At 41.6% G+C, this 22,584-nt stretch overlaps 1 protein-coding gene across 1 annotated transcript in view; it reads right to left on the bottom strand.

Moving 5' to 3' along the window:
* Window positions 1-3,922: 3,922 nt before the first annotated feature.
* TTC3 (tetratricopeptide repeat domain 3) overlaps window positions 3,923-22,584 on the bottom strand; it is a 139,027-nt gene continuing 120,365 nt past the window's right edge. Inside the window, exons 37-46 of the mRNA XM_060150918.1 lie at window positions 22,295-22,363; window positions 21,235-21,331; window positions 19,419-19,519; window positions 15,411-15,501; window positions 14,901-15,002; window positions 12,182-12,519; window positions 9,820-9,946; window positions 9,507-9,641; window positions 5,660-5,752; window positions 3,923-4,517 (exon numbers count right to left, since the gene is read on the bottom strand). Of these exons, the coding sequence (XP_060006901.1) occupies window positions 4,443-4,517; window positions 5,660-5,752; window positions 9,507-9,641; window positions 9,820-9,946; window positions 12,182-12,519; window positions 14,901-15,002; window positions 15,411-15,501; window positions 19,419-19,519; window positions 21,235-21,331; window positions 22,295-22,363 (1,228 nt within the window). The 3' untranslated portion in view covers window positions 3,923-4,442. The remainder of the gene's footprint in view (window positions 4,518-5,659; window positions 5,753-9,506; window positions 9,642-9,819; window positions 9,947-12,181; window positions 12,520-14,900; window positions 15,003-15,410; window positions 15,502-19,418; window positions 19,520-21,234; window positions 21,332-22,294; window positions 22,364-22,584) is intronic.

The raw sequence follows: 22,584 nt of genomic DNA, 5'->3' as shown, positions 1-22,584 counted from the left end.
CCAGTTTCCAGTTCTCAAAACTCGCATAAAGGGAATTCTATTTTGTTTCACCACTCTGGCTCAGTATTGTTTGTGAGAACCATCTGTGTAGTTTTGTGTAGGAGTAGTTCCTTCATTTCATTGCCGAGTATTCCATCACGTGAATAGGCCATGATTTGTCCATTCTATGTTGAGGGACATCTGGACGGCTTCTAGTTTGAGGCTATCATGAATGAAGCGAGTATTAAAATACTTGTACTACGGCATGCCTTTCTGCTGAGTGCATGCCTTGGGGTGGGACTCTGTCATAGGGTACTGCAGTATTAGCTGTCAGTCTTTTTTTTATGTTAGTCATCCTGGTGGGCATCTAGGTCACTGGTTTTAATTTGCATTTCTCTGATGATGGATACTGAACAAATGTGGCTATCAAAATGCCTCTTCACCATCTGGATATTTGTGAAGAGCCTATTCAAATCTCTAGCTCATTTCTAAATATATCACCTTTTTCTTGACATCATTTTCTTTTCTTCTTCTTAACATTTTTAAATATATTCCGAAGCCTTTGTTGGAAATATTAAAAATTTCCTCCACTTCACAGCTTGACTTGATAGAGTTCTTAATTGTAATGATACAAGTTATCAGATTTTTATCTTCATGGTTAGTGCTTTTCATGTCCTAATAAATCTTTGCCAAGGCCAAGAAGACTGTGTTTTCTGCAGAAGCCTTATTATTTTACTTTTCGTATTTAGGACCACTGGAATCCATTGGAATCCATCCATTTGGAATTGATGTTTATATATGGTTTGAGGTCAAGCTTCATTTTTTCCCATATGTATGCCCAAAATTAGTGTTCTTAATACAGCTGAAAACGTTTTTCTGATTATTGATGGTTGTCTCATTAGGATTTTGTTGTTTACTAATGCTGTTTAATTTCTGGATTTTGGCTGAATATTTTATCTTTTTTTCTTTCACCTTTAAAGGGTAAACAGGAAGAGACAATATAAACTGGAGGTGATGGTAATCGCAGTTCTCCCCGCAAACCGGGGAGCTGGGATTACACGCCTCCTCTACTGGGATGAGCCTGCCCAGGCCTCTCCCATGCTCCAGTACAAACCCCCAGCTGAGCCAGGCATAGAACTCTGGTCCTAAAACCAAACTGAACAGAAAAGCTACCTCAGAACTGCTCATCCAGGTGATTTGGAAAAGTCACAGGTGAAACTATCCTTTGCTACAGAATCACGATGTCATCAAAGTCAACAGGGAGATTTCAGGAACAAAGCTGTTATTTTTCAAAACGACTTCGAGGTGCTCTGATCTCTTCTCGCTCTGTTCTCTACCTGACTACGTTCCACAGTCTAGGCTACACTGAGGAGATCTCCTAATCTAACAAAGCTTTTCTTACACCGGACCACCAAGCTCTCTCCCTGTGCAATTTCCAGGCCCTGAGCTTAGTAACAATCACTGGCTCCCCTTTACCACAGGTTTATGTGCGAGGCACTATGCTAAGCACTTTACAGGAATTTTATTATTAATCTATACACCTTCCTTGATACTTTTTTAAAGCCCTTCTCAGCACCTGAAATTACATTCTAAATTTGTTTGCTGTCTGTAACCGGAAGACAAATTTCACAGTCCTTGTCTCTCCTTCACTGCCGTATCAGGATGTCCAGCCCAGGGCCTAGCGCACAGTAGATACTCAGTACACATTTGTTTTCACTGTTGTCCAGGGTTGCCCACCCTTCTCAGCAAAGCACTGAAGGTATATGGCTACTTGAAGGTGGACGTGTCCTCTAAGTAGATCATATCAGGGTGAAGAGGAGAAAAAGGGATTAGATACAACCGATGATCCATTCTTCTTACAATTATTTTTTAATAAAGTTTGATGATTAACGTTTATTAATCAAGTTCGATTAAGGTTAAAACACCTGAAATGTATTTCCTATTCCTTTCACGAAGGGTCATACTGGAGATGGTTTTGGTCCTCATTCAGACAAGCCTTCCCATCTACTTCACTGTCTTCCCTTTTTATCAGCCTCATCAGCAAGTACCTCGTATGCTGAAGAAAGAAATTGCCACCTTGCTATTATCTCTTTTACCTGTTTCCTTTAATCCATTTTTCCAGAGAGTGACATCTGATTGAAAAACTACCTAAAATAATTTCGTTGCTTCAGTTTTGTGGTGTGATCACTTTTCCCACCTGTTTCCACTCTACGGTCTTTGAAATTACCTTAAAAGTGTAGTAACGTTTTGCAATGCTGGGGTACCATTTCAATTTTATATTGGATTATGCATTATTTATAGCATAGATTAAACTTTTCAGCAGGGAAAATAATCCAAACTCTTAGGAACAGTCATTGTTTTAAGTTATACACTATTTTCAATTAAATGCTCCCGGATTAAAGACACAGACTGATAATATTGGCTTTTTTTCAATCATCTCTTAGCGCTCAGCATACCAGAAGGTCCTCTAAAAGGGAAACCCTTCTCATGAATCCACAAGGACCAAAAGGTCCTTGAAATCTGGCCCAATCTAAAACATCCGTAAGCATATTTGGTCCCTGCCAAATGCTTTTGGACAGGACCAAATATCAAGGACATTTTGGTGTGGACCAAACGTCTGCTAACCATCCACAAGTACCTCAAAAAAGTCAATACTGAGCAATGCAATTTGATTAACTCTAACATTTTCACGTGTATTCACATGAAAAACCTCTTATTCTATCCTAAACAGTAAACTCTACCATCTCTGTATAATCTTTCCATTCACAAATTTCAACAGCCAATCTTGTGAACTTGAGTTTAGCAACCTCTATTTAGGCACAGAGGATGTCTTTGATCCAGGCTCTAAAATGTCCTAAGACCTCTTGGTTAGACTCCTCAGACGTACCATGGCTCTTCTTTCCAAATGAAGTCACCTTTTAAAATGTCAGCGTAATATATGTCTTGAATTTTCAAGTAGAATACTTTAAATTATTTGACAAAGAACAGATAACACGACAGTAAACTGATGTTATTTTAGAATGCTTTTTATTTCGACACTTACAGGACATGTGTAAGGCATGTTCACAAGTATTTGTTTGAAGTTATGTACAAAACACGTTCTCTTTCTCTCCAGCTGCTCTTCTTTCCCTTTGTACCTGCTGCTACAAACTGGGCCCTGTGTATCTTCATATCTACAAGTCCTCAGTTATTCTGAACATGCAGACAATGTTTTAGGGACCTCCTTCGAAAGATGGAGGAAGCTTCTACGCACTAAGTCACTAAGACATCAGAACTCACAGGGAAGGAACCAAGGCAGAGGGAAGCGACCAAATCAGCTCATGAACTTGCGACTGTGAGCTTCTAGGGGGTAACAAAGAACACACGGGAAAAACATTTTTTGACCCTTCCTGTTTGAGAGAAATGGAATGTGTCCAGAATTCGTGTTTCTGTATTTACTACTACTGCCTATGAAGTCACTACAGAGAACTAATTTTTTAACAGTTTCTAATGCAGTTACAGTTTTGTTCTCAGGCCACAGTACAAGAGAGCATGCATTACTTTACACAAATGTCAAACACTGAACAATTGTAACAGGGACTCCTCGGGACTGTCTAATTACACAAGTGTCTCTTTTTGGTGGTAGGATAAGGAAAGTGTCCACTGTGTGCTAGACAGAGACCCCCAAACACTTGTTGTCTAACTCATAAAGAGGGACGACATCACTAATGAGAACAGAGAAGTATTCAGAGTAAGTTCCCAATGTGGGGCTGGGGTAATGGATACGGAGCCTCAGTTTTAGGGGTTAAAAAAAGTCTTGGCTGATGTTAGTAAGTTTATTGTGTGATTTTCAAAAATCATTATGTCTTTAAAATATGAAAAACAAGCACTTATAAATCTACTGGGGAGAAATAAAATAATGAAATGAAAAATCAAAATCACATGAAGAGGAGATCTGAATGAATCTTTTGGTCTGAATCAGCCAATATTTTAACATCAACTACAACCTAGTCAGATGTGGTCTGCTTAAGCCCGTTTTTTAAAATGCAGAATCTTTAAGGAAAAACGTAGGCATTTGTTTAGGAATACTGATCTCAAAAAACTTTAACGCGGGGCACTTTAAAAGATCAAGGATACTTATAATTTAAGTCCTGCTTTGAGGCACTCACCATGTTTTCCTTCCATCTCAGAGAGCACCTCTGCAAGCAGCCCCAGCAATATAAGGATGTGGTCACACATAACTTTATCAGACACCATTTGGCGATTATTAACTGGCTAGTCAGAGTTGGGAACTTACTTACTGTCAGCTGTATTAAAGATTTCCACTTATGAGCACTGTGAAGCACAGTGCAAAGAATCTTCACATGTTGCTTTTTATATCAAAGGTAGTATATTGTTATTCTTCCAACTCAACAAACAATATATACTCTTTAGTGAATTGTAACTACCTAGAACAGTGGGTGGGCCTCTTCCAGAAGGGCAGGTTACTCTTCTGACAGGAGATCACGAGCCAGGCAGGCTGGGCAAGTGCTCTGCTCCTTAAGCCATTGCTTGATGCACTGAAATGAGAAAAGACAATTAGCCAGTGCCTTTAGGAGCACATGGAACCTCAGCCCTCCTGTACCACTCGCCTCAGCAGACACGGCTAACTTCACTGTGACATTTGGTAGGGCCTGGAGCCACCCAACACCCAGGGACACCAGAGCCTGCTCAGGGTAGAAGTCTGGACCAAGCTCCAGGAACAAAGACACCCACCTCAGAATGTGACCTTGAACACTCAGGGCCTGACCTTGGGGCATGGCCTTGCCCTCCCATCCCCCCACACCCTGCTCCAGTCTCATGCTTCAGCCGCCCTGACTTCTAGAGGCTGGCCCTTGGACTCACCCTGTCTGCCTGGTCTTGTTCCTTGCCCATCCCACCAGCCTGCACGCCACACAGCCTCGCTGGAGCCTGTCTACCCAGCGTGCTCCCGGCTGGCCTGCCGCCGCTATAGAGCCGAGTGTGTGCGTAAGTTCGAGAGCCCAGACAGGATGCCCCTACCCGGGAAGGAGGGAGGAGGTAGGCCGTGCGGGAGACTGCATGCTGTCTGGACTCTTTCTAGTGAGTGTACTGTGTGTACCCCTTTTCTCAGGGATTCCTACACTGACAGGGCAGAGACCTGATCTGCTCTAAACCAGCAGCAGCGGTGCAGGACAAATGCTCACAGCACCCAAAACACCAGAACAGCCACCACAAATCTGGGAAGGGCACAGGCCAGAATCTCCCAGGATCAGGCCCAGTGGACCCAGTTTAGTTTTTCTCCTCCAAAATGTTAAACTTCCTTCACCTGCTGCAGTAAACTGACAAACTGCTGCACTGTGTATCTGTCTGGCCACGCATATAAGAAACGGGTGCGTATAAAAAACTGGCTTCTAAGGAACCAGTACTGCTCTGACTTTCAGCAACTGATGGGGCCAACTGCTCTTCTGCACTCATGACACAGAGGACAATGTGCACCATGCCCGCTGCAGGGCCCAGGAATCCGCTCCCCTTCCTGCAGCATCAATCTTTGGGAGGGAGGCAATCATCACAGACATGAGGAGGTTTAGAAAGTGCTTTGAAAATGCAAGTACTGAAGCCTAGAAAACAAAGTCCCTTTTTATTTTCAAAATACTCCACAGTCAAAATGCATGACATGAGGATGGCCAAGGAGAATCCTTACCCCTTTGTGAAACTTGTGCCCACATTTCAGCACACGTACATTTTTGGATTTGAATACTTCTAGGCATATTTCACAGGAATTTGCACCGGACACCTGTGGAAACAAATGCATCTCAATAGTAAAGAATAACTAAATTTCTCCTTACTACATGAGCTCTTCTTACAAGTGGCCTTCCAGAACTTTCACAGCTAAGGTGGAAAATTATTCTCAATTATAGTTAAGTAAGGAGACTGAGGGAACAACTTATTTTCTAATAACATTTCTTAGGAAAAAATAAAGTTTTAATTTTCTCAGAGAAAAAAATGTTTTATGTGGTTAACTCATTCCCAGCTAAAATACTACAAATACCTACTTACCCCAACCCATACCTAAATGAAGTATGGTACTAGCTGAATATTACAAAGTAATTGTCCATCTAATTATCTAACAGTTGGAGACAGTAATAAATTATGACATCTCTACACTATGGATTATCATGGGGCTGATGAAAATCATGACGGAATTCCATAATCCGTGACGTGGCACGTTAGTCACAAAAACTCTCTGAATAAAAGTAGGCTACAGAACAGTATGTATCATATGATTATATAATTCAATGTTTTAAAAATAGAGAGAATGTGTATATACAGAGATGCCTAGAAAAGAGTCTGGAAAGATATAAAATGTTAACAGTGGTTACTGGCTACTTTTGGTTGAGAGATTTAACTTTTATCTTTGCTATTTTTCTAAAGTTTCCATGAATGTGGATTACTTGTATAACTCAAAACAAAACGAACTGACGCCTCATTCAGCAAACATCCATGGTCAGGGACTGTGCGGGGCACAGCGACACAGAGATGAATGGGAGGGCTTCCGGCCCTAGCCGCTCCCAGTCTGGTGAGCACAGACAGCGTGCTCTGTGCGAAAGCAGAGTGCCAGCCTAGAACACCAGGCGTGAAGCTCTCCCTATGGCTCACAGCACTCACCCCACATGCATCATTAACTTCGACCCTCACTCCCCACCTTAACTCTGGGCACCCTGAAGGCAGGAAATGGCCTTGCTTATCTGTGTTCTTAGCAGCTGGCAAGGAACCTGGCCCCAAACTGAGACTCCATAAACTGTCAAGAAAGTGAATGAATGCAGCCCTGGCAGTGGGTTAAGGTCAGGGAGTACAGCTGGGGGCAGTGCCTGAAGGCTATGACACCCTGAACTGCTGCACGGGGTTTTCTGTCTTTCCCATGGCACTGTTGCCGCTGCAGCAATGGGTCAGATGTGCTCTCACTCCTCTGTGCAGGCCCCCAGGGAAGGGTCTGGGAGGAAAGGTGGAGGTGTCAGCCCTGGGGAAAGGGCAGGTTAAGGTCTTTGCAAAGTTCAGAAAAACCCACGGTTAACCTATTTCCTAGTATGGAAAAGTGGGCACAATGTATTTCTAATTGAAAAACACACACACACACACACAAATATATGCACAGTTGACTAAATTCAGTATACACACAGATACAAAAGAGTTTAGAAAAATATATACTGATATGATAGTACTGGTTACCCTTAGAGGGTGGGTTTTGGGGTTCTTCATATGCTCTTTTTATTTGGATTTTCTATTATGAACCACAAAACTTTTATAATTTAAAAATACAAAGCAGGGACTTCCCTGGTGGCACAGTGGTTAAGTATCTGCCTGCCAATGCAGGAGGCATGGGTTCGAGCCCTGGTCCAGGAAGATCCCACATGCTGTGGAGCAACTAAGCCTGTGCATCACAACTACTGAGCCTGTGCTCTAGAGCCCGCGAGCAACAACTACTGAGGCCCACACACTCTAGGGCCCGTGAGCCACAACTACTGAGCCCACGTGCCACAACTACTGAAGCCCACACGTCTAGAGCCCATGCTCCGCAACAAGAGAAACCACCGCAATGAGAAGCCCACGCACCACAAGAAAGAGTAGCCCCTGCTCGCCTCAACTTAGAGAAAGCCCGCGCACAGCAACGAAGACCCAACACAGCCAAAACTAAAATTTTACATTAATTAAAAAAAAAAAAAAGCAAATTACTTTTCATCTTTAAAAAACTACCTATGATTAGCAAATTAAGTCCCAGTTCCATACATATTATTCTTATAAGTCAGCTTTTACACCTTTATTACTATCAACATCAACCATGAAGTAGAAAGCAATCTCTTCCCAAAAGGTGATTATGGTCTATCTTGGGATGGCCAACAAGCACACAGATGCACGCGTGCACACACACACACACGCACACAAAGGAGTTCACACACACACTCACACATCAATGAGAATGCCAAGAAGTTGACCTGGCTGTTCGACCACAGAGCACATGACCAGCAGGAACACCCCTGAGAGAGGGAGGGGACTCCAGCCAGGCCTTGCAGGAATGCTCTGCATGATCATAAGCTTTCCCTTCGGGGTGAGACCCTCTGGGACCTGAGTGTATGTGATGCAGAAAGTCTCCAAAGGGTAGCGGAAAGTGAAAATGTGTGGGAGGCATAAAAACGAGTTCACAAAAAAGATTCACTGCTTAGCTCAAGTCAGCAAACCAGCGGTCTTTGTGCAGTCTTGCATTGCTGACTGTGCTATGGGGCCTGCAACTCTTCTAATTTCAATTTCACCTGAACAGTGATACTGTAGCTGGACAAAAAAGGGAAATGTGGGGGCTTCCCTGGTGGCGCAGTGGTTAAGAATCCGCCTGCCAATGCAGGGGACACGGGTTCAAGCCCTGGTCTGGGAAGATCCCACATGCCGCGGAGCAGCTAGGCCCGTGAGCCACAACTACTGAGCCTGCGTGTCTGGAGCCTGTGCCCCGCACCAAGAGAGGCCGCGACAGTGAGAGGCCCGCGAACCGCGATGAAGAGTGGCCCCCGCTGGCCGCAACTGGAGACAGCCCTCGCACAGAAACGAAGACCCAACACAGCCAAAAATAAATAAATAAATCTATAAAAAAGGGAAATGTGCTCCGCACCAGAATTCAATCTGAAGCCCACGGCTGTGAGCTGCCAGACGGCCATCTCTCTTCCAGCCACACGTTCAGCCGGTCCCTAACGCACAGTCCCCAGCACGAGCTGGTCAGTGCGCTGAGGACGCTGTGGTCAAATCGAAGGAAGGAACGCTGGCAAGATGCGCGAGCCACCTGTGCCTCGGATTCCTCATTCATACAGACAGTTATAATGCCCTGTCGACTGACATCCCAGATATAACAGTATTTTATAAAAAGTTCTGTGTAACTGTAACATTCTCATTGTCTGAAAGGACAACAAACAATCTAAATCAGTATATCACATTAAAGGCAAGTTAATTTAATGGGCTCATTCCTGTGTGCCCCCCGCACCCCTTGAGGGGAGAGAGGAGGGAAGCAACCAGCCTTTCCCGAGCATAGCACTTGACTCTGCCTATTCTGCTTCAGCACTTCATCCCCACGACGACCCGAACAAGCAGATATGATTCGAGCTCACAGTGTTATTAAGTGATGGAACCAAGTCTGTGTTATTCCAAAGCCCATGGTCACACGTAGAAGAAAATTATCCAAAAATCAATTTTTCCAACTATTCACACTTGATACAAAAAGTGAATTCACCTGACCATCCACAGGCCCAGTTCCCACAATGTGGTCACAGCTCTTCTTGTCACTACATGCAGGGGCCCCGAGCTACCCGTGGAAGTGGAGAGACAACCTCGCCATTCACTGGCTCTCCTAATGAAACACTCAAGTACATCTAAACTTGGTTTCCAATTTCAAGATCAAATAAATTCAATCTAGAAAAATGGGGCTAAATCATGGATTGATAGTTCTGTTTCCTTCTTGTTCTTCATCAGAAGAAGAGAACTGACTCTATGGTCATACATGCAACACTCACAGGGACGTCGTCTGTCTTCTGCCCCTGGCTTTCGGGTGATGATCCAACAAGCACGGAGGGCGGGCCCTGGGTGGCCCTGGTCACAGAAGCAGCAGAGCTGGGCTCAGACGGCCTCCTGTCCTTTCCTGGATTTGGCTGCAGCAAGATCATGGGGCAGGGAAGCAAGTTCAGTGACCCAAAAACTTGACCCTCTTCTATCTACTGAATTGCTCTCCATTTTGGGGTTGGAAGCATTTTCCCCCACAATTCTCTTATTTTATAAATAAATAAGAATAAAGTGGAACATTTTATTGAATCTAAATGAAAAACTGACCTTTTTCTTTTTCTCTTCATCTAGAATGTGTTCTGTCACCCTTTGGACAATTTCGTCAATACTCAATCCAGAGAGCGAGTTCTTGTTTTTGTTTCTCACTTTTTTAATAAAACCAGCAAGCTCGGTGCTGAAAGAGAAAGTGGGAATAATGTCAAAAGAAAGTTAAAGTTTTCTGCTGCAAAGAAATATTATGGGCCAATATTAACCCAACAGCAAAAAGAAACAAAATCAAATACACACAAATAATTCATTTGTAAACAACAACAGTAACTGTATACAGAGAGCAGCAAAATCAATCTTTCAAAGCACTATGAAAATTCCAATATTATTTCTAAATATTTGTTTTAATAGACTTTCAAAGTAACAGTGTATCTGATAGATCCATTTGAGATCTCCATCTCTACTTAGAAACCTGACTTCTTACAGCCTGGATATACTGTAGCTTTAAGCAAAATCAATGAATGATCAGACGCCACTGGATCTGACTTGAAATCAATAAAATCTCATTCTATCTAAGAACAAACTAGTTTTGTTGACTTCTTCCCTTTAAAAATCTAACCAACAGGGCTTCCCTGGTGGCGCAGTGGTTGAGAGTCCGCCTGCCGATGCAGGGGACACAGGTTCATGCCCCGGTCTGGGAAGATCCCACATGCCACGGAGCGACTGGGCCCATGAGCCATGGCCGCTGAGCCTGCGCGTCCGGAGCCTGTGCTCCGCAACGGGACAGGCCACAACAGTGAGAGGCCTGCGTACTGGGAAAAAAAAAAAAAATCTAACCAACAACAAAGTTTTCAAAGCCTGAATTTTTCACAGGTAGCAGTGGATGTGATTTATATCGTTAATCAATAGGAACTTGGTATCTGTAGCACTAATACCTCATATGCTTTAACATGCAGAAAATCAGGATGCATATCTATTTGGTGGTTTATATTCTGCCAGATTTAGTCAGGATTACAAACAATTTTATTTGTAACGTACTTTTGGTAATTACAACTTGACTATTTTTACTAATTTGCATGGTAATTGCTATTGAGAGAACTTACAATGTTTATCAAACTTAGGCAGGGCTAAACATGCCCATGTGCAGACAAGATATACTTATTTCCAAATGGGCAGGGCTCCACTGACAAATGCAAAACATCCAATTTGGCCAATCATAATTAACTACTGTGTTTCAAAAGTATAATCTCAAAGACTGTGACTAATATCGTGTCAAAGACAGAAATAACAAGGGAGGTGCAGAGGGTCAATTCTGGATGTGGATTCCTCTCTTCTGAGCTGTATCCCAGAGACATTCCCTCCACTTCACCTTCTCTCCAGGCTGAGACCAGGAGTACCTCTGTCCCCTCGCACCAATCTGGAGTGAGGTCAGAGGTTGATGCAGAAGCACTCCTGAGGTGCCTGAATGACAACTCTGGCTGACTTAGTTAAAAGCAGCTCTCCCCATTTGCAGCAACATGGATGGACCTAGAGACTGTCACACTGAGTGAAGTAAGTCAGACAGAGAAAGACAAATATATGATATTGCTTAACGTGGAATCTAAAACAATGGTACAAATGAACTTATTTACCAAACAGAAATAGTCACAGACATAAAAAACAAATCTATGGTTTCTGGGGGGGTGGGAGGGGATGAATGGGGAGACTGGGAGTGACACATACACACTACTATATATAAAATAGATAATAAGGACCTACTGTACAGCACAGGGAACTCTACTCAATACTCTGTAATGACCTACATGGGAAAAGAATCTAAAAATGAGTGGATATACGTAAATGTACAACTGATTCACTTTGCCGTACACCTGAAACTAATACAACACTGTAAATCAACTATACCCCCCACCACCGCCCGCCAAAAAGGCAGCTCTCCTCACCCTCATAAGGACCCCTTTGTAACATGCGCACACACCTGACTCACTAGCAGATTACAACTAGCCTTGTCAGCCTCACACTTCTAACGAATCGGAGGTGCTGTCCAATAAGGTGTAAGTTGCTGTTGCCTTCTTTGCTATATGTGGGATTTTTTTCCCTGAAATAATGTAAAACTAATGTTTTGCAGTTCATTTAGTGATTCCATAACTAGTGTTGGAGAGTTACTGAGTTCATCTAAATCTTAGCAAACTGCCAAGGGTTCTGATGAGTACTGATTAACCAGTGTTCAATGTTTTCAATCTATTGGTTTGAAACTGCTCACTTCTATGTTTACAAAAGGAAAAAGTGCAGCGCCTGTCTTTCTGAGTAAAACAATTATGCAGTTCTTTCCACTTCAGCCCCTAATTGGCTGTAATGTTATCTAATCAGGAAACCTCAGTTCAATAAAGCACTTAACAGAGTTGCAGACATTTTGGATTCGTACCTGCTGTAACAGGGGAACACCACTGATAGGTGCTCAATAATACTATTGAACGGTTTCTTTGGAGACTGGCTTGAGCGGGTGGCACGTCCTGGAGCACCAGGTAACTTCTGACCAGCCACCGGGCTTGGCTCTGACCGAGCTGCCTGGCCGGCGCTCTCACACTCTGGCAGCCGGCCGGCTTCTGGCTCACAGGAGGGCGACTCCACTGGGCCATCAGTAGCAGAGACCAGACTTGATTCCTCGGGAACTGCTGTTCGGTCTCCAATCCTGTGACTTGTAGAAGTGGAGGGGCCTTGATCATCATGGTCTGAAGACTCAGGAAGTAACTTAGGATGAATCTACAAGGAACACACCACAGTGGCTGGATCACTAAGAGTGACATCCGTGAACAAAGACTAACAATTAAGCACAACTATAATAAAACCTGGCTGCTCAAGTGCACAGTATTTGAATTACAACAAATTAAATGTTTTGTTCTTAAAAATTGCTGGCCACCTTCTCTTTCTCAAAATGAGCTCTTCATGGCCCCACACTGCTGGCTTCTGTCCCATCCGCTGGGCCCCCGGCTCAGCTCTCCCCGCAGCCCTGCTGCCGTGCACACCTGAAGTGCTGCTGCCCCTCATGTTGTCAGAGGTGCAGCCTCCACCCCACCTGTGCTACGCCCTCTTGTTCCTCGGTGACTGTGTGCTTACTGAAGATAATGCCCACTTTTTTTTTTGGCCGCGCAGTGCAGCATGTAGTATCTCAGTTCCCCGACCAGGGATCGAACCCACGCCCCCTGCAGTGGAAGCGCAGAGTCCTAACCACTGGACCACCAGGGAAATCCATAATGCCCACTTTTAAAAAGATTCGAGTCTAGAATATCTTCCTGAGATCCAAATCTGCACATCCAAACTTCCTAATGGGCAGATCCACGTGGGTGACTGATTCCAAGGCCACTCAAGCCCTACGTCTTCAACGCCAGCCTCAGGGCGGTCTCCTCACCCTGCTCTTCCTCCGATGCCACTTCACTGACAGAAACCCAGAGACATCCTCAAGACTGTTGGCCTTACAATCTCACAAACAGCACCACTCTTTTTTTTTTTTTTTGCGGTACGCGGGCCTCTCACTGTTGTGGCCTCTCCCGTTGCGGAGCACAGGCGCAGGCTCAGCGGCCATGGCTCACGGGCCCAGCCGTTCCGCGGCATGTGGGATCCTCCCGGACCGGGGCACGAACCCGTGTCCCCTGCATCGGCAGGTGGACTCTCAACCACTGCGCCACCAGGGAAGCCCCAGCACCACTCTTTCATCTGACCTCCTGCACACCCCTCAAATCTGTTCTCTTCCCTGCAGCCCCGCTGCCTCTCTGACCTGGGACACGGCTGGGGGCAGTGAGCTGTAGCTGGTTGACTGGAAATCGCTCACTCAGCTCCCTCTCCCACCACATCTCCACACTGCAGTCAAGCTGATCGTCAAGTACGATGTTGATGTCGTTCCCTAACTGGAAATTTATACTGGCTTCTTAGTGACCTGAGGAGAAGTCCACACTGCTGAACACACCTTACACCTTAATAAGGCTCCCTTTGTTCCGGCCCGTGGGCACGAGATTATAATCTTTCTCCCTATAGCCCCCTTTGTCATCGTGGACTCCTTTTACTGCTATGAAAGGAGTGTATTCTCTTTTTTTCTAGCCTCCAAATATGCTGCTTCTTCCACTGGGAACACTTTGACCCTGCAAACATCACACCACACACCCCTCCTCAAACACACACCCCCTTTTACTCCTTTTGCCTGGTTAATTCCTATTCCAGATCTCTGACTCACTGAGACTTCCAACAGCGGAGCTTCTGCCGAGGCCTAGGCCTCTGGGTTAGATTAGTTCCTCCTAATTTATGCTGCCATAGCATTCTATGTTCCTGTGAAAAATCTTGGCACACTTTGCTTATAATTATAGGCTTAAAGTCTCTCTTTCCCAAACCCATATGCACTTTGAGGGCACAGACCACATCTAATCTTGATCACCACTAAATACCCAATGAATGAACAGCAGAGAAATGACACACAAAGTAAATCGTTTTCAGGGGTACTTATTACTCAAGCTCCTGGCATACTGAGAGTTCTCAAGGAATCTTAAATTTTAAAATTACATAAGCTCGAGTTAAAAATTAACGGTAAAATATTCTGTTGATATCTAATGCTTTTCCCCCTTCCGTATCTGCTATAAGAACTTGGAAACACTATAAATAAGTGATCTTTAATTCTAAATAAAACTCTTTCTTACTCAGTTCAATGGAGAGAAAAAACTTTTTCTATGGAGAGAAAAAAAACTGGTGCTCAATAGAAAATTTAATCAGTCCAAGGTGGCTAAGCTTTTTAACGTTTTACACCATTTTTTTTTTTGGCAGATGAATCCACGATAAGTATGAACGCTTAGTGTGCAAGGTATTGGGGAGAAAAGGACGCTCAGGATGAGGCTTCTGACTGCAGCTCCGGAGCCTACAATCTAAGACGCTGAATGCATTGACAGGAAGGGTCACAGGGTGAGGGGCAAATAAGGGCAGCCCTCACGGGGCTTAACCTAGTACTTAATGAAAACATTAAGGCAATTGTTAATCCACCTCACGCCCACTCCCAAAACAATAACAACAAACTGCTTTTGGCCAGTTAAGAAAGAAATTGTGCTTCACTCCTTTTCTGTTCTCTTTCCTTCAAAAAAAAAAAAAAGATGTAATAGACTTACTGTGTTACAGGGAGGAAACGAAAGCTCAGAAATCTGCACTTTAGAAAGTTCACTGAGCCGAGAACCATTTTTAATTGCTTGAATTTGTTCTTCAAACTGAGACTGTAGGTAGAAGGAAAAATGTTAAGTTTTTCTAACAAATTCCAAGAGAAAACCACAGCTGTCAATTAATACTTTTTTTCCCCTTACTATATATACATAACAAATGCTCAACCGTTTTCCAAGAAATATAACTGAATTGCAAGGAAAGAAGTTCAAAATAAGTCCTTATTAATCAGAATGCTCTACAGCCTTATCAAACATAACTTTTCTAATCTTAACAATCAAGGGCTGAGTTTAAAGAGAGTTAAGAAGATAGCATTTCGTTCATGAAAAATTCTTAATTACAACAAAAAATAAATATTGTCTTTAACAGCTCAAAAAAGAAATAGTTTCAATATGACATGACCTCCTTAGAATTATAACCATCACATAGATTTTGACAGAATTATAAAATACCTTATAACTTACCTTTGCTTTCTCAATTTCTTCTCTAACATTAGAAAGAAATGATTCCCATGAATGTATGTCAGATTCCATGACACGATATGCTGCAGAATCACTGAGAAAGTAGAAAAATTTATAAAACTGCTAATGTCCACTTAAAAATTTTTTTTAATTGAAAGCACTAAAGTACAAATGAAAATAAACATTTAAACACAAGAGAAACATGATCACACATAATAAAACAACTATTTTTAAAGAACTGTATATCTTACAGTCACTACACTTTAGGAAACTTTAACCGTTGATCTAATCCAAATCCCAAAACTGGTAGGCAGAGAGCAAATATTCTCCTGAATTTGAAGATCAGACACTCTTCAGTTGGCATCTTCATATTTAACATCAAAGGCTATCTTTGTATTGAAAAACAAACCAAAAAAAAGGCAGCCTGGAAACATCCCAATAAAACCCTCATCCCCATCTTTTTGTAAAATAAAGGGTGGGTGTCTAACAGGCTATGTTAAACTTCTCAGCACCTCATGAATCTGCTCCACTGAAAGTGACAGATAAGCGTTCTACTCCCAATTGAGAAGATCAGGAACACTACCAACCCGCGATGGTGTCAGTTCTCAGTATACGTCTTAAAGAAAAACCACAACATTGCTTTTATGGCTTTCCTCTTTTGTTATCCTTGGTGGAATGAGCAGAATTAGCACAGAAGCCCTAAGAAAAAACGCCGTGTACTGTGAGGCTTAATAAGGAGTCAATACCATTAGATAAAATGAGGCCTGAGATATCTTTGTTTCCCAGATGCACCACAACGCATAGCCCACAGCTGTGCTGCATACTGGCAACTGAACACCACTGTGGTCTCAACCTCAGCTGTACTAGTCCTGTAATCTGAATCAGCATATCAATTTACCTTTTTTTTCTTTGCGGTAAGTGGGCCTCTCCCTGTTGTGGCCTCTCCCGTTGCGGAGCACAGGCTCCGGACGTGCAGGCTCAGTGGCCATAGCTCATGGGGTCCAGCCGCTCTGCGGCATGTGGGATGTTCCCGGACCGGGGCACGAACCCGTGTCCCCTGCATCGGCAGGCGGACTCTCAACCACTGCGCCACCAGGAAGCCTCCTCAATTTACCTTTAATCAGAAAGGTTTTCTCACCTTTCTGAAAAAAACTTAATCTTGAAACATGAAGAAATAAAGAACTATACAATAAAACTGTTTTTCCATAACCCCCAGAATCTCTGGTTCAACACTGAGGGTTTGAAATTTAAATCAAAAACCACTAGGAATTAAGAATTCAAAATCTGTGTGTTTTGAATTTGTTTATTTTTTTCTTTATTTCCATTTCTCTAGGAGGTGTGTCTAAAAGGATCTTGCTGTGATTCATGTTACACAGTGCTCTGCCTATGTTTTCCTCTAAGAGTTTTATAGTGTCTGGCCTTACATTTAGGTCTTTAATCCATTTTGAACTTATTTTCATGTATGGTGTTAGGAAGTGTTTTGCACAACAAAGGAAACCATAAACAAGATGAAAAGACAACCCTGAGAATGGGAGAAAATATTCGCAAAGGAAGAAATGACAAAGGATTAATCTGCAAAATGTACAAGCAGCTCATGCAGCTCAATATCAGAAAAACAAACGACCTGGGCTTTCCCTGGTGGTGCAGTGGTTAAGAATCTGCCGGCCAATGCGGGGGACACAGGTTCAATCCCTGGTCCAGGAAGATCCCACATGCCACAGAGCAACAAAGCCCGTGCGCCACAACTCCTGAGCCTGCACTCTAGAGCCCACGAGCCACAAATACTGAGCCCATATGCCACAATGCCCACGTGCTTTAGAGCCCATGCTCCGCAACAAGAGAAGCCACGACAATGAGAAGCCCGCGCACCACAACCAAGAGTAGCCCCCGCTCACTGCAACTAGAGAAAGCCCACGCATAGCAACGAAGACCTGACACAGCCAAAAAATAAAAACTAATGAATTTATAAAAACAAAACAAAAACCAAACCCAATCCAAAAGTGGGCGGAAGACCTAAATAGACATTTCTCCAAAGAAGATATACAAACTGCCAACAGACACAACGAAGGATGCTCAGCATCACTGATCATTAGAGAAATGCAAATCAAAACTCCAATGAGGTGTCACCTCACACCAGTCAGAACGGTCATCATCAAAAACTCGACCAACAGTAAATGCTGGAGAGGGTGTGGAGAAAAGGGAACCCTCTTGCACTGTTGGTGGGAATGTAAATTGATACAGCCACTATAGAGAACAGTATGGAGGTTCCTTAAAAAACTACAAATAGAACTACCATATGACCCAGCAATCCCATTACTGGGCATATACCCTGAGAAAAGCATAATTCAAAAAGAGTCATGTACCACAATGTTCATCGCAGCACTATTTACAATAGCCAGGACATGGAAGCAACCTAAGTGTCCATCGACAGATGAATGGATGAAGAATATGTGGCATGTATATACAATGGAATATTAGCCATAAAAAGAAACAAAATTGAGTTATTTGTAGTGAGGTGGATGGACCCAGAGTCTGTCATACAGAGTGAAGTAAGTCAGAAAAAGAAAGACAAATACCGTATGCTAACACATATATATAGAATTTAAGAAAAAAATGTCATGAAGAACCTAGGGGTGAAACAGGAATAAAGATGCAGACGTAGAGAATGGACTTGAGGGCATGGGGAGGGGGAGGGTAAGCTGGGACAAAGTGAGAGAGTGGCATGGACATATATATACTACCAAATGTAAAACAGATAGCTAGGGGGAAGAAGCTGCATAGCACAGGGAGATCAGCTTGGTGCTTTGTGACCACCTAGAGGGGTGGAAAAGGGAGGGTGGGAGGGAGATGCAAGAGGGAGGGGATATGGGGATATATGTATTTGTATAGCTGATTCACTCTGTTATACAGCAGAAACTAACACAACACTATAAAACAATTATACTCCAATAAAGATGTTTAAAAAAACAAAAACAAAAACCTGTGTGTGGAATATGATAAAAGGACTAGATGAAAAGTAATCCCATGTGCAAAAATCTATACTGAAAAGTGCTAAATGCTAGACTGAAGGAGACCGTCTAGGATTCCCAGGTAAACCTTATTCCAAAAACAAAGCAAAAGAAAGAAAAGCAGGTAAAGATTACAGAGGTTGAAAAAAAATGACCAGATATAAATATCTTTTGAAGTGACATGCCCATACTCTCCCATTAAGACTGTTAAGTGACTATTCTTATGGAAGGCAATTGTTTAAAAAGCCTTAAAAATGTGATCTTCATTCCAGAAATTTATTTATTGCATGGAAATGACTAATAATTTAGCTATAAGGATAAAACTTTAGCTATAAGGATACTTGCTACAGTGCAGCTTTTATTAACAAAATGTGCAAACAACCCAACTCTCCCACTATAGTGGTGTTTAATAAATCATGACATGTTTGTACACTGGATTACTATTTAACCTTTTAAAATTAGGTTGGAGGGGGCTTCCCTGGTGGCGCAGTGGTTTAGAGTCCGCCTGCCGATGCAGGGGACACGGGTTCGTGCCCCGGTCCGGGAAGATCCCACATGTCGTGGAGCGGCTGGGCCCGTGAGCCATGGCCGCTGAGCCTGTGCGTCCGGAGCCTGTGCTCCGCAACGGGAGAGGCCACAACAGTGAGAGGCCCGCGTACCACAAAAAAAATAAAAATAAATAAATAAAATTAGGTTGGAGAAGCATAATTATTGACATGAAAGGAGGATTCCTGTATACTACTTAGTGAAAACTATATATAATTTTTTTTTCAAATACTTAATGGATTTGCTGCAAAATATTAACTAGTTATAGCTCAATTAACAATTAGGATAATTTTTATCCTTTTTGTTTACATGTTTTGATTTTTCTATAATTGAATATGTATTAACTATATTAACTATTAAAAATAAAGTAGTCCTAATGTAATTTTTTTCTTAAATCAGCCCTAACCTTTTTTTACCCAATGACACTTCTGGAAAGACACCTGCGACATCACAATACCTGCTCATTAGCTTCAGGTTCTTAAGAAATCCTTCGGCTTGTGACTCCATGTTCTGTAACTTATATACTTCCGTCTCCTTCCAGTTTTCGAGCACAGATACCTACCATTAGATTAAAGAATGTAAGTATTTTAAAACTAAAACTATTTTAAGGTTGGTAAAACAAACATTCTAAACCACTTTCAGGTTTCTCCTTAAATGACATATGATCAGAATCACCAGAACTTAATTATGTTATAATTTCTCTAAGGTGAACATGAATTAAAACTTTTGGATTTGAAAACAGAATAACAAGATGACAGTAAAATTATATACCTAAAATTATACTTTTCTCAGATATGAAACTTTCCACATGGCTTACTGCTTAAGCCATATACAAGCACAGAGCTAGGTTACCTACATGTATATACCTGGTGTGCATAATCTATGGTCCTGTTCATGGTGAGCAGAGGGCCAGGACCCTGCAGAACCACCCCAAGGCTGAACCCCACCGAATTTAAAGCCCTCGGAAACAGACTTGTGGTTGCCAAGGGAGAGGGAAGTGGGGGTGTGTGTGTGGTGGGAGTTTGGGGTTAGCAGATGCAAACTACTATATATAGAATGGATAAACAACAAGGTCTTACTGTATAGCACAGGGAACTATATTCAATATCCTGTGATAAACCATAATGGAAAAGAATATACAAAAGAACGTGTGTGTGTGTGTGTGTGTGTGTATATATATATATATATACACACACACATGTATCACTGAATCACTTTGTTGTACAGCAGAAATTAACACAACATGGTAAATCAACTATACTTCAATAATAAATAAATAAATAAATACAGAATAGCTGCATTAAAATAAAATAAAAGCCTCAGAGAAGTTGTTATCAGCAAGGGCATTAAAAGGTTCCAGGGCATGTTTTTAAAACTTTAGACTCTCTGCTGTGGCTCCCCGCACAAGCCAACTGGCCATTTTTGTAAAAGTCACTGCAGGAAATGTAGACCTGCCTTGTTTTAATCCAGGTGTCAGTAACCTTGACAGGGCCCACCAGGCAAACCTGCTTGCCAAATGGTGATAAATGGACACTGAATGACTTGGGAACAGAGATGCAGGCATAGTATCAGTAAAGTAGAAGTACTTGGACTATTTTTCCTTCCTTTCTTTATAAAAGCAGCTGCATAGCTGCTATTTCACTGGAAGACTCATGTTTACAGACTGCATAAGCTAAGCTTTTCCTTACCTTCCTAGAATAATCACAGACACATACACAAATAAACAACATTTACTTCTCAATTAGAAAAACAAAGACAACCATATTTCAGGAACTAAATAAAATAGAGCCAGAAGTCATTATTATTATTATTGTCTCAGTAGTTTCTCAAATAGTATACTGACATTGGTATATATTCTTCTGTGGGGAGGAGAGTATATTCTTAATAAATGGATTATTTTCAAGTTCCCTTTCTAGCATTGGCAAATAGATTTTATGGTTGGCTACTTCATGGTGCATCACTTGACTAAATATGATGAAGGCATTAACAGTGTAGAGCATGGAAAATGACTGAATTATGTTAAATAAGCAGGTTATAAAATGTGGTGTACACTACGAGTACAGCTATGTAATAAATAAGCACGAAGGTAAAAAATTTTAAAGCTACAGGCAAGGAGAGAGTGGTTGTTCCAGGGAGGTAGGATTACGGGTGAAAGGATATCCCTCAGCCTCCACACTTCCCAGCAATGCTGTCGTGCCTCATGTGTAATTAAACACAAAGTAAACAAATGATATCCTGCCATATCTGTCAGTCACCAAGTGTCCTGGACTCACCTCTGCATCCACAGCCCTTTGAAGACTCTCTTCATAATGCTCTTTCTCTTTCTTTATACACTCTTCTATTTTCATTTTCTCATTCATACATGTATTACTGCAAATATTAAAGAAAAAAAACTTATTGAAAAAAACTTAATCAGTGAGATCACAAAGGCTGAAGCCAGGTTAACTTTTAAGTCATGCCACAAAAAGACTTACACATCTTCTAGAGAAACTTATTGCCTAATATTTGACTACATAATGCAAGACTCACATGTGCTCTTTGCACTTTACAAATGATCGAAGGAAGATGTGAAATTAAAAGTGAGTATTGGTGGGACTGCTGAGAAACTGGTTCACCATTTTTATGAGGTTAGGTTAAGTCTAATCTGGCTACTGAGTCAGAAATCTATTTTGACCCATATTACAAGGTAATAACCCAAAGGAAAAAAGTGATATGCACAAAGCTGTTCATGGCATTACGATTATAATAGCTTAAAAAAAAAACAAACAAAAACCCGGCATGGACTATGACGTAAATGGAAATATGTGTATGAAACAATATTAAATAAGAAAAGCAGAATACAACTGCTTACTACTGAATACACTGGTTACCAGTATGTACAAACATTTCTATTAATAAAGGTTAAAAGGAAACTTTTTATAGGTTCATAACAAAAATTCTTTAATAAATCTTTAATTGTAGAGCAAGAAACTACCATAATATAGTTGAGACTGTTATTTCAAGTAACACAAAAGTTTTTCAAACACATTTTTAGTTTCAGGTTAATTCAAGGGAAAAGAAGAGTAATCAACAATGATAAATTCAGGACATTTTTTACACCGACAATGTGAAACAAAAGGAGAAACATCATAAAATAAAAATATTTAAAGAATAAATTTATTTAAATATTAATCTAAATAATAACATAGAAAGAGAAATTTTTAAATAGAGAAACATAATCATTTAAAAGAAACAGACAAGTAAAAATATATTTGGATGTCTCAATAAGTGCAGACTGTGCCTCTGGTATTAAAAGTATAATAAGATGTTAAAATAAATTTAAGCTTAATTTGCCTGATTTCAAAGGACTGGTCCAGAAGTAATTCACGTTCCTTTTCCTTTCCAGCGTTTTCCTGGGTATACCTACAAGTAAGTATAATCACCAAATTTTAATTAATTTTCAAAGGTTTTTAAAAACACGATCTCACACAGTAAATTCCTATATCCATGCAAACATTTCTTGAATTCTTTACATTTATTTTTGTTTCATTTCTAATATCTTCTAAATAGGCAAAGAATTTGGACCATTTTCCTTTTGGGAAAATTTCCTTCTACACCTGCAGGGCAGATCACCTTTTTTCTTC

The sequence above is a fragment of the Lagenorhynchus albirostris genome, chromosome 5, assembly GCF_949774975.1.
Source record: "Lagenorhynchus albirostris chromosome 5, mLagAlb1.1, whole genome shotgun sequence".
NCBI lineage: Eukaryota > Metazoa > Chordata > Mammalia > Artiodactyla > Delphinidae > Lagenorhynchus > Lagenorhynchus albirostris.
Note: the sequence above shows the minus strand (reverse complement) of the source record. Positions and strands in the feature narration are given on the sequence as shown.